The 15,173-nt window shown below is 40.3% G+C and overlaps 1 protein-coding gene across 1 annotated transcript in view; it reads left to right on the top strand.

Annotated features, from left to right (window-relative positions):
* Positions 1-15,173, top strand: part of MGAT4A (alpha-1,3-mannosyl-glycoprotein 4-beta-N-acetylglucosaminyltransferase A) — a 117,046-nt gene that overhangs the window by 52,687 nt on the left and 49,186 nt on the right. Inside the window, exons 4-5 of the mRNA XM_017871810.1 lie at positions 408-548; positions 12,419-12,552. Of these exons, the coding sequence (XP_017727299.1) occupies positions 408-548; positions 12,419-12,552 (275 nt within the window). The remainder of the gene's footprint in view (positions 1-407; positions 549-12,418; positions 12,553-15,173) is intronic.

The raw sequence follows: 15,173 nt of genomic DNA, 5'->3' as shown, positions 1-15,173 counted from the left end.
AAAAAAAAAAAAAAAAAAAAGGTAAAGAAAGAAAATGAAAGTGATTGAGAGTCAATGTACTTATTATTATTTATTACATTTTCATAAACCGACAGCATATTTAGAGTCCGCTTGGCAAACTTGAGTTCTAACACATTATATAGGTGAGCCCTTAGCATCCCACCTTCTTATGGTTCTCTAGCTGGCCATGCTGGTTTCCTTCAGCCAGTTTTATCAACATCATGACCTGTGAGACTCTGGCTTTGAAAGTGTCCTTTTCATCTTAAATGGAGATCTCATTTACCAGAGCGTGAAACTAGGAAAGAAAATTCTTTAGTTCTAGTTCTCATTAATTTTTACTGCTGGTTTTATAAAATCAGCAATTTCTGTAAGGTAATTCTTGTGTATTAATTATGCTTCTGTTTCAGGTAATACCCTAAAGCTGTTAAAGGAATTAACAAGCAAAAAATCTCTTCAAGTGCCAAGTATTTATTATCATTTGCCTCATTTATTGAAAAATGAAGGAAGTCTTGAACCTGCTGTGCAGATTGGCAATGGAAGAACAGGAGGTATGTTTATTTTGTTTCTTACTGCAGTTGTACTACTGCTGTTAATTGTGTCTTGGACTCTTATGTTCACCATCAGAAGTCTGGGAGGTCAAAAAATAAAAGTTCTTTCTTTATCTGTGCACCTCAGGTTGGGTCTCATTCTAAACTCCATGTCGAAAGGAGTTGGACGTTTCCTTCGTAGATCAAAGTAATATAGCTGAAAGGTATCATGTGAAATCTAGTTCAGGCCCCATCCTAGGCAGACAAATGTTGACACCTTTGTCATTTTTCTGTTTTAGAAATTTGGAAAGTAGAGAGATGACATTTTTTCCTGTTATCTTATTTCAAAATTAACAGCTCTTTTGGTCACGTCACAGAGGTTTTTCTTACGTCTGCCTCACTTTTGGTACAGAGATGTAAGTAGATAGTAACTTTTGTGTAACTTTTTATGCAGTAGTAGAAATGCTTTGATTTACTTCTTCCTAATTTATTCAAAAGATACTATATAGCTTGTTTTTCTCTTCTTGTCAGAGCCAACAGAACTTCCTCAATTTTCCTTATAGAAACTATTTACCACTCTTTTTTTTTTTTTTGAAGCAACGTAAGCACAAATTTGTTGGAACCAAACTACACTCCACAGAGTGGAAGTGGGCTTGAGCAAACCAGCCCAAGAACCATTTACCACTCATACTTTTTATTCCGCTGTGTTGACTTCGTTAATCTTTTCTTCGTAGATTTTAACATGTAGAGGGCAGAATATTATTTTGTTCTTTGATAAGTTTTTAACAAGTGATGAAACGATTACTTCATAGATACCAAAATTCATTTTGGGTTAGTGTTTTGAAAAGCTGAGTCTACTTTTGATTCAATGGGATTCTTAAGTATTTTGCTGTCTTTTTGGGGGGATCACATCTTCTCACTGATCTGTAAATGTAAGCTTTTACATTCATCTTGTTTTAGTTCTGCTGTCTTTCTATTTCATTAATCAGTTGAAATGATATACTACCTTCCTTCTTAAGGAGGTAGAAACTCTTAAAATAGTACGTTGAAACAAACCCCTTCTTTCCTTTCTCTAATGATTCAAAAAATATTTATTGAAGCCAGGCATTTTGCAGGTGCCAGGTATACAGAGACTAACAAGGTGTGTGTGGTACTTTGTTTTTTTTTGTTTGTTTGTTTTAGAATGTTGATTATTAATTATTTTTGAAGCTGATATAACATCTCCCTTTAATAATCACTGTTTGGATAAGATGTCTTAAGTAATTGTGGGTTTGTTTAGGCTATTTCTTCATTCATAAGAGTATCAAATAAAAGAAATTAGAAGTGATTTTAAAGTCATTTAAAACTTCCAAGGTCTCTGTTAGGTTTTTATTTTATAAATGTGACATTCTCTTTCTTTTGAAGCTATGGCTTCCATCCCATTTGTTTACATGACTTTATCCATTATAAATATAATAAAATCTTCGTCAACCAGCTTTCCAATAGTTAACATTCTTATAAAGCTGCCACTATTTTTGAAAGGTAGAAAAAACAGCTTGGTAGAAAAAAACGGATAGGCAAATAACCCATATTTACTACCTTAAACATTTTCCTCCCTAAATCTTTGGGGAACAGCTCTTAATATTTTTAGTTACAGGACCCTTTGGATATTCTAGGAAAGCTGTCAATTTCTACTTTGGAACATGCCCATAGAAAATATAATTTTGTTTGTAATTTCTGGAATTTTATGGAACCCCGGAACTTATCTAGGGCTTCATATTCAGAACTTCTGTTTCTTAGATAAAGAAAACAGCTTCTTGCTAAAATGCTGTTTTCCAGTGTTCAGGCTGGTTAATTAGGGAACAGCACTTAGAACCGCTAAGCCATCGTAAGGCTGAAGAGGAAGGACAGTGCTGCTGGTGGCTGCTGACCCCCCAGGGGAGTGGCTGGGATTCTCACACCCAGAACAGAAAATGGCCGGCGCACCACCCAGCACCACATCTGTATCCTCCCACTACATTCGCCAAGGCAACCTGTGGCAAACAGACCCAGAGACTACAAACGGGCTCAAGGGTGACTTCAGCAACGAGGGGTTGCCGAATCGTTTAAGAAAATTAGTACCATGAATGACTTAATACTAAAGAAAATTGAGTTTGCAGAACAAACAGAATGAATATGATTTTAAAATAAAACAACATATTTTTAGAAATGAGGGAGGACAACTTGCCCGTAACACAATAACTGACCATTATCAAAGGATCTGTTAGAAATCTTTGTACTTATGATTTCAATGATTATATTTAAAAATCCCATGTCTAGGGACTGATACGGAATTTTAGCTAGACGTAACTGAAGACCAAATTAGTGATCAGAAAGACTGAGCTCCGTATTTCTTCCAGAATGCAGCAATAAACGCATAAAGAGTGGAAGTAGACAAAAGTTTTAATGTTCATCTGGTAGTAATTTCAGAAGGAGTGAACAAAGAGAGTGAAAAGAGGGAATTACCAGCTTATAGGAGTAAATTTCTTTGAGTTGAAGAAACATTCAGGTCTTCAGGTTGAAGGGCCCATTTAGAGCAGAGCAGGAGAGCTGAGAAAAGACTTTTACTGGGTTGTCTAGCGAAATGGCACTACTGCTTGGTGGAGGATAACAGATAATTCTTGGAGTATTTGCTGCAATCAAAGTCCACGAGCAATTGCTATGGGCCAGGCACCTTGTCAGATACTTTGGTACACAAAATTAGATGTGGTTCCGAGTCTTGTGGAGCTTCAGCCCAGTAAAGAAGATACGTATTAGTCACGTAGTCAATTATACAAACAACTGTATAATTACAACTGTAATTACCAGTGTAAAGGATGCTTTGAGAATGTGTAAGAAGGACTTTTGGCCTAATTAGGGAGTTTAAGGAACTCTGAGAAATTATGTTTGGCCTCAGGCTGATAGAATCTGTCATTTACTGGTGAAGATGGGTGTGTTAGTGTCCTGTTGCTGCTGTAACAAATTGACACAAAATCACTGTGTTTAAACCACAACACAGATTTTTCATCTTACAGTTTGCGAGGCAGAGGTCCTAGAACCAGATTGTCAAGAGGGGTGTGTTCCTTCTGGAATCTCTAGGGGAGGATCCTTTTTATTTTATTTTATTTTATTTTATTTTTTGCCTTTTCCACATTACTTTGTGGCCTCTTCCTTCATCTTCAAAGTACAGTATTGTCAAATCTCTCTGACCATGACCCTCTTGATTCTGTTGTTCCATCTCCTTCTTTTGCTGTGACCCTCCCTCCTTCCTTTCATAAAGACCCTTGTGTTTATATTGGGCCCACTAGGTAATCCAGAATAATTACCCCATCTCAAGAACTTTCATCACATCTGCAAAGTCCATTTTGCCATGTAAGGTGACATATTCACAGGCTCCAGGAATTATGGCATGAACATCTTTGGGATACTGTTATTCTCTCCATCACAATGGAAAAGAATATTCCGGAAGATGGAAAGAGCACCACAAAAGTCCTGTGGTGGAAGGGAGTGTGGAGTGTTCTAGAGAATGAAAGAAGGTCGCTGTAGTTTAAGTTTAGAGTGAGGAGGTGTGTGGAACAAGATGAGGCTAGAGACGTAAGTTGAGGCCAGACCACCATGTAGGGCCTCCTAGACCATTTATGGGATTTTGGTTTCTATCCTAAGAGCAGTAGGAAGCCATTGAAGGGTTTTCAACAGTACTTATTAATAATGACTTGGTAAGATTTAAATTTTACAGAGATCACATTTGCTGCAATGGGAAGGATGATTGAGGATGTGGGAAGAAGAATAGATATGAAAAACCAGATAGGCTGTTTCAGTAATCCACTGGAGAGACGGTCAACTTGGACAAGGTAGCAGTGGTAGTATTAGAGATGGGAAGTAGAAGATGGACCTAGAGTTGTTTGGAACATAAGGGAATGTATCAGGGAGGACATAGTGTTCTGGATTTGTGGACTGAGGTAGAGGAGTGGTCAGGAATGATCCCAGGGTTTCTGTACTGAGTGGCTGGATGCGTGGTGGGCCATTCAGTGAGATAGGGGACAGTAGACACTGTTTTGCATCACTGGTTTGCGAGAGAAGTTTATAAATTAAATTTGGATATGATAATTTGGAGGTGATTTTGAGATATCACAGTGGAGATGTTGGAGTAGGCAGTTGGATATTTAGATCTGGGACTCAAAGGAGAGATCTGAGTTAGATTTAATTTTATGAGTCATTGTTTGGGAGTAAGTGATTGCAGACACAGAAATGGATGAGATCTCCTAGGGCCTAGGACTGGGACTTGAAGGTTTTCCACCAGTTAATTTCCAGGGAAAGAGGAAGGTGAACACAAGGAAGACAGAGGCAGAGAAAGGGCAATGAGGCAGTAGAAGAAAAAGAAATACTGTCATGAGATATAAGGAAAGAAATGAGGAATAAATGACTACAGTCAAACCATAAGGAAACATGATAGGCTAAAAATATTTGGCTAGCAATGAACATTTTTAAGGGGACATAATGTAGTTATAACTGAAGGTAGATTGAGTTACTGAAGGTTGAGAATGCCAAGATTTTTCCTAATTCTTTTTTTACTTTAAAAGAAATACAAACTAGAATTGGAAAACTTCCCAGGAAAGTGGAAGCAAATGAAATAATCACAGTTGATAGTTCTGTCAAATTATAAATACCATGAGGTGGGGGGCTTACCTATCTCATGGCTGTATTTCAGACGGTCTAGTACATAATAGATGTATTATATATGCACAGTTACTACTTGAATTGGAAATACTAGGTGGTTAATCAATGGAACTCTTGCACTCAGAATTAAAACAAAATCAGTGATCCCAGTACCTAGCCAAACCGGTTGGCTCTATTTCTGTTTGGATTCCTTGGTCCATCTTGCTCCTCCCTAAAAGGATGATATGACCATATTCTTCACTTTGCTGACATACTTCTTCTGAACTCTAGCTCAGTAGAATACTTACATTTTCTGGATTGTACATGGTAGAAGAACATGGTATCAGATAGGACAGGCTGGGTTATGTTGTGGTAACTAACAACCCCAGAGTCTCAGTGATTGAGAGAACACGTGTGTATTTTTTTTTTTTGCTCATAGTACATGTCCACCAAGGTTGACCAGTCATGCAGGGATCCAGGCTGACAGAGCAGTTGCCATCTTGAATATTTCTGGCTGCTCTGCCAAAGAGAACAGACAATCTCAAGGATTTCACACTGCAGTTATCAGTGCTCAGCCCACAGATTACACATGCCGATGACTCATGGGCTATTAATAATTATATCCCCTTGGCCCCACAGTCCCCAACTATAAGGGGACTAAGAAGTGCAGCCCTTCCATGGGCTCAGAAGGCCAAGGAAACTACCCTTTTTTGGTGGTAATTTTGCAAATTACCATAAGCATGGTTACTCTCATTTTGTAGGTTGGGCTGAAATTAGAAGTTTCATTTTTAGTGCTTTTGAAGTCTTTGAATACCCTGGTTTAAGCTAAATAATTTAAATTTTAACTCTAAAATAGTGTATTAGGGATAAAATGGTTTATTCTCTAAACACGCTGTATTAGTCCATTTTCACACTGCTGATAAAGACACACCTGAGACTGGGCAATTTACAAAAGAAAGAGGTTTAATTGGACTTAGAGTTCCACACAACTGGGGAGGCCTCACAATCATGGCAGAAGGCAAGGAGGAGCAAGTCACATCTTACATGGATGGCAGCAGGCAAAGAGAGAGTGAGCTTGTGCAAGGAAACTTCTCTTTTTAAAACCATCAGATCACGTGAGGCTTATTCACTGTCATGAGAACAGCACAGGAAAGACTTGCCCCATGATTCAATTACCTCTCACCGGGTGCCTCCCGCAACACATAGGAGTTCAAGATGAGATTTGGGTGGGGACACACCCAAACCATATCATTCCGCCCCCAGCCCCTCCCAAATCTCACATCCTCACATTTCAAAACCAGTCATGCCTTCCCAACCGTTCCCTGAAGTCATTAACTCATTTCAGCATTAACTCAAAAGTCCACAGTCCAACATCTCATCTGAGATGAGGCAAGTCCCTTCCACCCATGAGCCTGTAAAATCAAAAACAAGCTAGTTACTTCCTAGATACAATGGGGGTACCAGCATTGGGTAAATACAGCCATTCCAAATGGGAAAAATTGGCCAAAACAAAGGGGTTACAGGCCCTGTACAAGTCCACAATCCAGCAGGGCAGTCAAATCTTAAAACTCCAAAATGATTTCCTTTGACTCCATGTCTCACATCCAGGTCACACTGATGCAAGAGATGGGTTCCCTTGGTCTTGGGCAGCTCTGCCCCTGTGGCTCTGCAGGGTACAGCCTCCCTCCCGGCTGCTTTCAGGGGCTTGTGTTGAGTGTGGCTTTTCCAGGCACGTGGTGAAAGCCATGGGTGGATCTACCATTGTGGGGTCTGGAGGACGGTGGTCCTCTTCTCACAGCTACACTAGGTGGTGCCCCAATAGGGACTCTGTCAGGGGGGGTCTCTGACCCCACATGTCCCTTCCGCCCTGTGCTAGCAGAGGTTCTCCATAAGAGCACCATGCCTACAGCAAACTTCTGCCTGAGCATCCAGGCGTATCCATTCATCCTCTGGAATCTAGGTGGAGGTTCCCAATTCTTGACTTCTGTGCACCTGCAGGCTCAACACCATGCGGAAGCTGCCAAGGCTTGGGGCTTGCACCCTCTGAAGCCATGGCCTGAGCAGTACCTTGGCCCCTTTTAGTCAAGGCTGGAGTGGCTGGGACACAGGTCACCAAGTCCCTAGACTGCACACAGCAGAGGGACCCTGGGCCCGGCCCAGGAAACCGTTTTCCCCTCCTAAATCTCTGGGCCTGTGATGGGAGGGGTTGCCACAAAGGTCTCTGACATGCCTTGGAGACATTTTCCCCATTGAGCTTAACCATTCAGCTCCTCGTTACTTATGCAAATTTCTGCAACTGGCTTGAATTTCACCTCAGAAAATGAGATTTTCTTTTCTATTACGTTGTCAGGCTGCAAATTTTCCAAAGTTTTATGCTCTTTCCCTTTTAAAACTGAACGCTGGCTGGGCGGGGTGGCTCACGCCTATAATCCCAGCACTTTGGGAGGCCAAGGCGGGTGGATCACGAGGTCAGGAGTTCGAGACCAGCCTGACCAACGTGGTGAAACCCTGTCTCTACTAAAAATACAAAACAGCACAGGAAATCTGGCCACGGTGGCTGGCACCTGTAATCCCAGCTACTCGGGAGGCTGAGGCAGGAGAATTGTTTGAAGCTGGGAGATGGAGGTTGCAGTGAGCCGAGATCGTGCCGTTGCACTCCAGCCTGTGCCACAAGAGTGAAACTCTGTCTCAAAAGAACAACAACAACAATAAAAACAAAAAAAAAAACAAGAAAACTGAATGCCTTTAACAGCACCCAAGTTACCTCTTGAATGCTTTGCTGCTTAGAAATTTCTTCCACCAGATACCATAAATCCATCTCTCTCAAGTTCAAAGTTCCACAAATCTCTAGGGCAGGGGCAAAATGCTGCCAGTCTCTTTGCTAAAACATAATAAGAGGCACCTTTACTCCAGTTCCCAACAAGTTCCTCATCTCCATCTGAGACCACCTCAGTCTAGATTTCATTGTCCATATCATTATCAGCATTTTGGTCAGCCATTCAACAAGTCTCTAGGGAGCTCTCCAGACTTCCTATATTTTCCTGCCTTCTGAGCCCTCCAAACTGTTCAGCCTCTGCCTGTTACCCAGTTCCAAAGTCGCTTCCACATTTTCGGGTGTCTTTTCAGCAGCGCCCCACTCTACTGGTACCAGTTTACTGTATTAGTCTATTTTCATGCTGCTGATAAAGACATACCTGAGACTGGGCAATTCACAAAAGAAAGAGGTTTAATTGAACTTAGATTTCCAAGTGGCTGGGGAAGCCTCACAATCATGGCGGAAGGCAAGGAGGAGCAAGTCACATCTTACATGGATGGCAGCAGGCAAAGAGAGAACAACCCTGTGCAGGGGAACTCCTCTTTTTAAAACCATCACATCTCGTAAGACTTATTCACTGTCATGAGAACAGTATGGGAAAGATTTGCCCCCATGATTCCATTAACTCCCACCAGGTCCCTCCCACAATAGGTAGGAATTCAAGATGAGATTTGGGTAGGGACACAGCCAAACCATATCACGTGCCATCTAAACTTCAGCAAAGCAAAGCAGAAACCAAAAATCCCCAGAGTGTGGTAGGGATAGAGAATTTGCATTGTGACTTTATGCCATTTTTGTTTGCACACTGTGGATCACCATGGGCTTTGCTTTCATCATAAGTGAAGTCTTTGTACTCCATATGAGTTAGCATTTTCTAAGAATGCTCCTCATCCTAGTTGCTACGCTTGTAATTTTTTTTTGTTTTTTTGAGACAGGGTCTCGCTCTGTCGCCTGGGCTGGAGTACAGTGGTGTGATCACAGCTCACTGCAGCCTCCACCTCCCAGGCTCAAGTGATCCTCCCACCTCAGCCTCCCAAGTAGCTAGGACTACAGGCATGCGCCACTATGCCCAGCTAAGTTTTTTATTTTTCGTAGAGACAGGGTCTTGCCACGTTGCTCAGGCCGGTCTCGAACTGCTCGGCTCAAGTGATCCTCCTGCCTCAGTCTCCTGAAGTGCTGGGATTAAAGGCATCAGCCACCACACCCGGCCTTAAATTCTGAGGTAGATTATTCTGTGTAATTTTGCTTCCATTGTAACTCATCCTGTCTTTTGGCATCTCAGAGTAACTTGGTCAGAACAGAAATCTGGATTGGGGGCCCTCTCCTCAAGTGTGTTGTTCTGAGTGAAAGTTGCCCCGTCCACTTACTCAAGTCATCCTTGATCCCTCCCCTTCTCTCGTCTGCTAGCTGAAGCCCCATTGGTGAGCGTCTCCATCATCCACTCATCTCCACCTCTTCAAACACCCTACAGCCTCATTTAAACCACCATCTTTTCCTTTAGTTAATACAGTAACTTCCTAACTGATCTCCCAAAGTGCTTTTACTTTTTGTGAAATTTGATAATCTCTTAAAATTACAAATTGGATAATGTCACTCCCCCGCTTACAACCTTACAATGGCTTTCTCTTGCACTCAGCATTAAAACAAACTTTGTTATATGCAGTGTGACCCCTGGCTGATTTTCTCAATCTGGGCTTATTCTGCTTTCGATCCAGCCTGCTCTTGGTATTTCTTGACTATGTGAAAATCATTCTGTCTTCAGGGTCTTGTTGCTTCCTCTTCTGCAGTATTCTTCATCAGCTCTTTCTCATGGTTACCAGCTCAGCTGATACCAGAGAGGCCTTCCGTGACCACACGACCTATAGGGATACCCCCTCCCCATTCATCACTTTGACAGTATCAGCCTATATATATCATCCTGTAAGACACATATATTTTAAATCTTTTTCCCCTTTCTAGAATGTGCGTTCCATGAGGGCAGGGACCTTATCTGTGTTATTTACCATTGTATGCCTAACACCTAGAAAAATGCCTTGCAGTAAATATGTGCAAAACAAATAGAGCAAATATCTTTTTCTGGAGGTGGGGGACGGAGTCTTGTAGAGCAAATATCTTTTTGAGTGCTTGAGAACTCTTCTTACCTAAAATGGAATAGAGGGATGTGGCATGAGACCTTGGGGCAGTCCCTTAAACCTTTCGCATCTTAGTATTCTTACCTCAAGAATCATGGTGGTAGATCCATGGTCTTTACGCTTCCTTCTGGCATTAGAATTCTTTTTGTTTGTTTGTTTTTGAGATGGAGTCTCACTGTGTCACCCAGGCTGGAGTGCAGTGGCGCGATCTTGGCTCACTGCAACCTCCACCTCCTGGATTCAAGCTATTCTCCTGCCTCAGCCTCCTGAATAGCTGGGACTACAGGTGCCTGCTACCATGCCTGGCTAATTTTTTGTATTTTTAGTAGAGATAGGATTTCACCGTGTTAGCCAGGATGGTCTCGATCTTCTGACCTCGTGATCCACCCGCTTCGGTCTCCCAAAGTGATGAGATTACAGGCGTGAGCCACTGCACCCAGCTGCTGGCATTAGAATTCTGTGAATTATAAGTATTTTTTAGTATCTCCAAAAAATTGTGGCATGATTAAGACTAAGTTGTTTTTAACATATTCAAAATACTTCTCTATTGATACATACTTAGTATACTAAGACTTTAAGGCATAATTTTTAAAAACTTACTTTGAAATACCTCTATAATGCAGTATGTTCCTAAAAAATCACTGTGGTATGAAAATGGTGCAAAAAAATGAGAGCAAGGGGGTTAGGATCACAACACTCAAAAAACTTCGTCACTTACACATAAAAAAGGATAAGAACCTAATAATAATGGTGGCACATTTTTTCACAGGGTAAATGATTGAGAAATACATAGATGTGGCACTCTATCTTGAAAAAGCCCTGAGATTTGCTTGTTAAAGTGGGTTGCTGAAGGTTGCAGCTTGTAAGTTATTGTGAAGGGCTGTGAGGTAGATTATTTGAAATCTGATGGGAGGTTGCAACACCCAGTGTGGATGGGTGTGGTTGATAGCTGTGGTGAACTGAGACAGCTGGTAGGTATTTTGAGGTGTGTGCATTTTGTATGCAGTATTTCTACACGGTTCGGTTCAATTTTCTGAACTCAGTTCAGCTGGGTACAATTTTCTGTTGCTGACCTGGTGTTGGTTTCAGAAGACAAATTGCACGTAAGCTAATGTGAACTTCACGTGTTATGCCCCAATTTTTCCCTAATATGTTAATCATGTAGAAACAAATTTGTGTTGAAAACAAGCATTATAGGAACAGTGACTGTAATTTTAGACTTTAAAAATGTTGCACAAATAGTACACAAAGTTTTCTTTTCTTTTTTTTTGAATTGGAATCTTGCTTTGTCACCCAGGCTGCAGTGCAAGGGCACAATCTCAGCTCACTGCATCCTCTGCCTCCCAGGCGATTCTTATGCCTCCGCCTCCCAAGTAGCTGGGATTATAGGTGCACGCCCCCATGCCTAGATAATTTTTGTATTTTTAGTAGAGACTGGGTTTCACCATGTTGGCCAGGCTGGTCTGAAACTCCTGAGCTCAAGTAGTCCACCACCTCTGCCTCCCAAAGTGCTGGGATTATAGGCATGAGCCACTGTGCCCGGTCAGAAAGTTTTCGTATGCCTTTACCCAGTGTCCCTACATGACCATAGTACAGTGATCAAAAGCCAGGAAGTTAATGTCGATGCTACACTGTTAGCTAACCTTAGCTCTTATTCCAATTTTGTCATGTGTTTCATTGTTGTTATTTTTCTCTTCCAGGATCCAACTCAAGATCGCATATTTCACTTAATTGTCATGGTTCCTAAGTCTTTTCTAATCGGAGACAGTTCATTACTCTGTCTTTCATGACCATAACACTTTAAAGAGTACTGTTATTTTGTGGAGCATTGCCCCAGTTTGGATTTCTCTGATGTTCCTTTATGGTTAAGTTGAGGTTATGCATTGTTGGCAAGAACAACCACAGAATTGATGTTGTGCTCTTCTTGGCATGTCTTATGCTTGAAGTCGATAGATAAGACGTTAATTTTTAAGATACGTTTAGTATTTTTAAGTTTTAGTTGTATAATACAGTTTGCTGTTTATACTTTACAGCCATTCATTTTTAGTGTGAGGTTTAATGTCTTTCTTTTTTATCAGTTCTTTTTTTCTTATGATTAAGCCATGTGAAAATGAATTACAGTCATTACAGGTATCCCCTTGTATTCTTTATTTTTCTTTCTGAAACTTAATATGTTTTGATCCATCAATTATTCCTATTCATTTGAGAGGGTATAATACCTTTGAAATAGAAGTGTTTTCTGTATTGTCCTTGTACAATTTTTTAATATAATTACGATTTTTTTTTTTCAGTTTCCATAGTCATGGGCATTCCTACAGTGAAAAGAGAAGTTAAATCTTACCTCATAGAAACTCTTCATTCCCTTATTGATAATCTGTATCCTGAAGAGAAGTTGGACTGTGTGATAGTAGTCTTCATAGGAGAGGTAATTATTTAATTGTTGTTATGTTTTTACCATATATGGCCTATAAGAGTTGAAACCCTAATTGAATATTTGAATATGCTTTTAAAAGCACTTTTAAAAAATGTGATGAGTAAAGCTTAGGTAATATATTCTATCTGACAGTTTAATGTAAATCTAACTTATGTTTGCCTTTACTTCTCTCCTGCAGTTACAAACCAGGAATAGTAATCTTTGTTGTCAATAGAATGATATACCCATAGATCTTTAAGAACGTGTCCCCTATGAGTGAGAACATGCGGTGTCTGGTTTTCTGTCCTTGTGACAGTTTGCTGAGAATGATGGTTTCCAGCTTCATCCATGTCCCTACAAAGGACTTGAACTCATTGTTTTTTATGGCTGCATAGTATTCCATGGTGTATATATGCCACATTTTCTTAATCCAGTCTGTCATTGATGGACATTTGGGTTGGTTCTCACTCATAGGTGGGAATTGAACAATGAGAACACTTGGACACAGGATGGGGAACATCACACACCGGGGCCTATCGGTGGGTGAGGGAAAGGGGGAGGGGGGAGNCCTTTACTTCTCTCCTGCAGTTACAAACCAGGAATAGTAATCTTTGTTGTCAATAGAATGATATACCCATAGATCTTTAAGAACGTGTCCCCTATGAGTGAGAACATGCGGTGTCTGGTTTTCTGTCCTTGTGACAGTTTGCTGAGAATGATGGTTTCCAGCTTCATCCATGTCCCTACAAAGGACTTGAACTCATTGTTTTTTATGGCTGCATAGTATTCCATGGTGTATATATGCCACATTTTCTTAATCCAGTCTGTCATTGATGGACATTTGGGTTGGTTCTCACTCATAGGTGGGAATTGAACAATGAGAACACTTGGACACAGGATGGGGAACATCACACACCGGGGCCTATCGGTGGGTGAGGGAAAGGGGGAGGGGGGAGGGATAGTATTAAGAGATAGACCTAATGTAAATGATGAGTTAATGGGTGCAGTACACCAACATGGCACATGTATACACATGTAACAAACCCGCACATTGTGCACATGTACCCTAGAACTTAAAGTATAATTAAAAGGAAAAGAAATACGTAAAAAAAAAAAAAAGAAAAAAAAAAAAGACATGTCCCCGTTTCTAGCTCTAAGACTGAAATTTGGACATTTGCTCTGATGATCTTTGGGAGTCCTGAAACCTGAAAAAGGTTTAGTCTCAGCTGGGGTTTTATCATCCTTTTATTCTCTCCATCCCTTCTCTGTACTCCTAAGAAATCGTGTGAATGAGAAATACCACACTTCCTGTATTTTAGTATCCTCAAAAGATTTAGAGAAAAAATAAATCTTGAAAAAGTTCTTTTTAAATCATGAGGAATAAGACCCTAGAGTAAATATTTTCTTAATTACTGTGTAGAGTTTCAGAATGGGAAAGATTTAGGACGCAGTATAGTTCTGGCCCACTAATTCGTAACTTTTTAGAGTTCCCCATGACTTTTTAAATGAAAATGGTCTTGATGATTTCATTATTAGAGAAGTAAACAAATGCATACTGTTCAAAACAGTTACATAAATGTATGATGAAAAATTACCTGTTACTCCTCTGTATAACTATTTCAAAATATATGTTAAGGGTTTTATTCGTGTGGCTTGTACAGCTATATATGAATGGGATCATTCTATATATATTTTAATGTAGTGGACATTTTTCCATGCTAACAAGAATAAATATCACAACATCATTCTTTATGGCTATAAAATATTTCATTATGTGGTTTTAGCATAATTTATTTAATGTCTGATTGATAGACATTTAGGCTGTTTCCTAACTGATACAGGTTGTCTCTTGTTCAAAAACACCTGAATTCTCTGTAATTGTTGCAAAACAGAGCAGGAAATCGTATGTATGCGGAGGTGATGGCTAAATGAAGTGATTAGAAAGAGACAGAAGGAGTTTTTGAGGTGGGTTTCAGGCAGAATACTGCCTAAACCAGAACAACCAAATGATGGTGGTGGTAACCATGAAGAGGACTTTATATTGAATGAATGTATATGTATATATTTTGTGACAGGATCTCACTCTGTCACCCAGGCTGGAGTGCAGTGGTGCAGTTTTGGCTCACTGCAACCTCGACCTCCCAGGCTCAAGCAATCCTCCTATGTCAGCCTCCCAAGTAGCTGGGACTACAGCTGTGCGCCACCATGCCCAGCTAATTTTTTGTATTTTGTGTGTGTGTGTTGAGACAGGGTTTCACTATGTTGCCCAGGTTGTCTCCTGAGCTCAAGTGATCCTCCTACTCCAGCCTCCCAAAGTTCTGGGATTATAGGTGTGCGCCACCACACCCAGCCTAGGATATTTTTTTATATTGCCCTGTTTATTCACATTGTTTCAGCAGTTTACCCAGCAGCATTCCAAATACCTTACATAAAAACTGTAGGATTTGAATTTAGATTCTATAAGGAAATAACAGATTCATCAAGTTGGACGAGCACCTACTGTTCAACTTTGAAAACTTGAGTTTCTAGAATTTCCAGGTTCATGGAGTGTTTAGTATACAGTATGAAAACAATGTTGGTTTTTTTTTTTTTTAATTCAGTGGTTTTTTTTTGTTTTTTTTTGTTTTTTTTTT

This window comes from Rhinopithecus bieti, unplaced genomic scaffold (assembly GCF_001698545.2).
Source record: "Rhinopithecus bieti isolate Rb0 unplaced genomic scaffold, ASM169854v2 scaffold_6935, whole genome shotgun sequence".
In the NCBI taxonomy this organism is placed as follows: domain Eukaryota; kingdom Metazoa; phylum Chordata; class Mammalia; order Primates; family Cercopithecidae; genus Rhinopithecus; species Rhinopithecus bieti.
The sequence above is the reverse complement of the archived record's forward strand: the minus strand, read 5'-3'. Positions and strand labels throughout refer to the sequence as shown.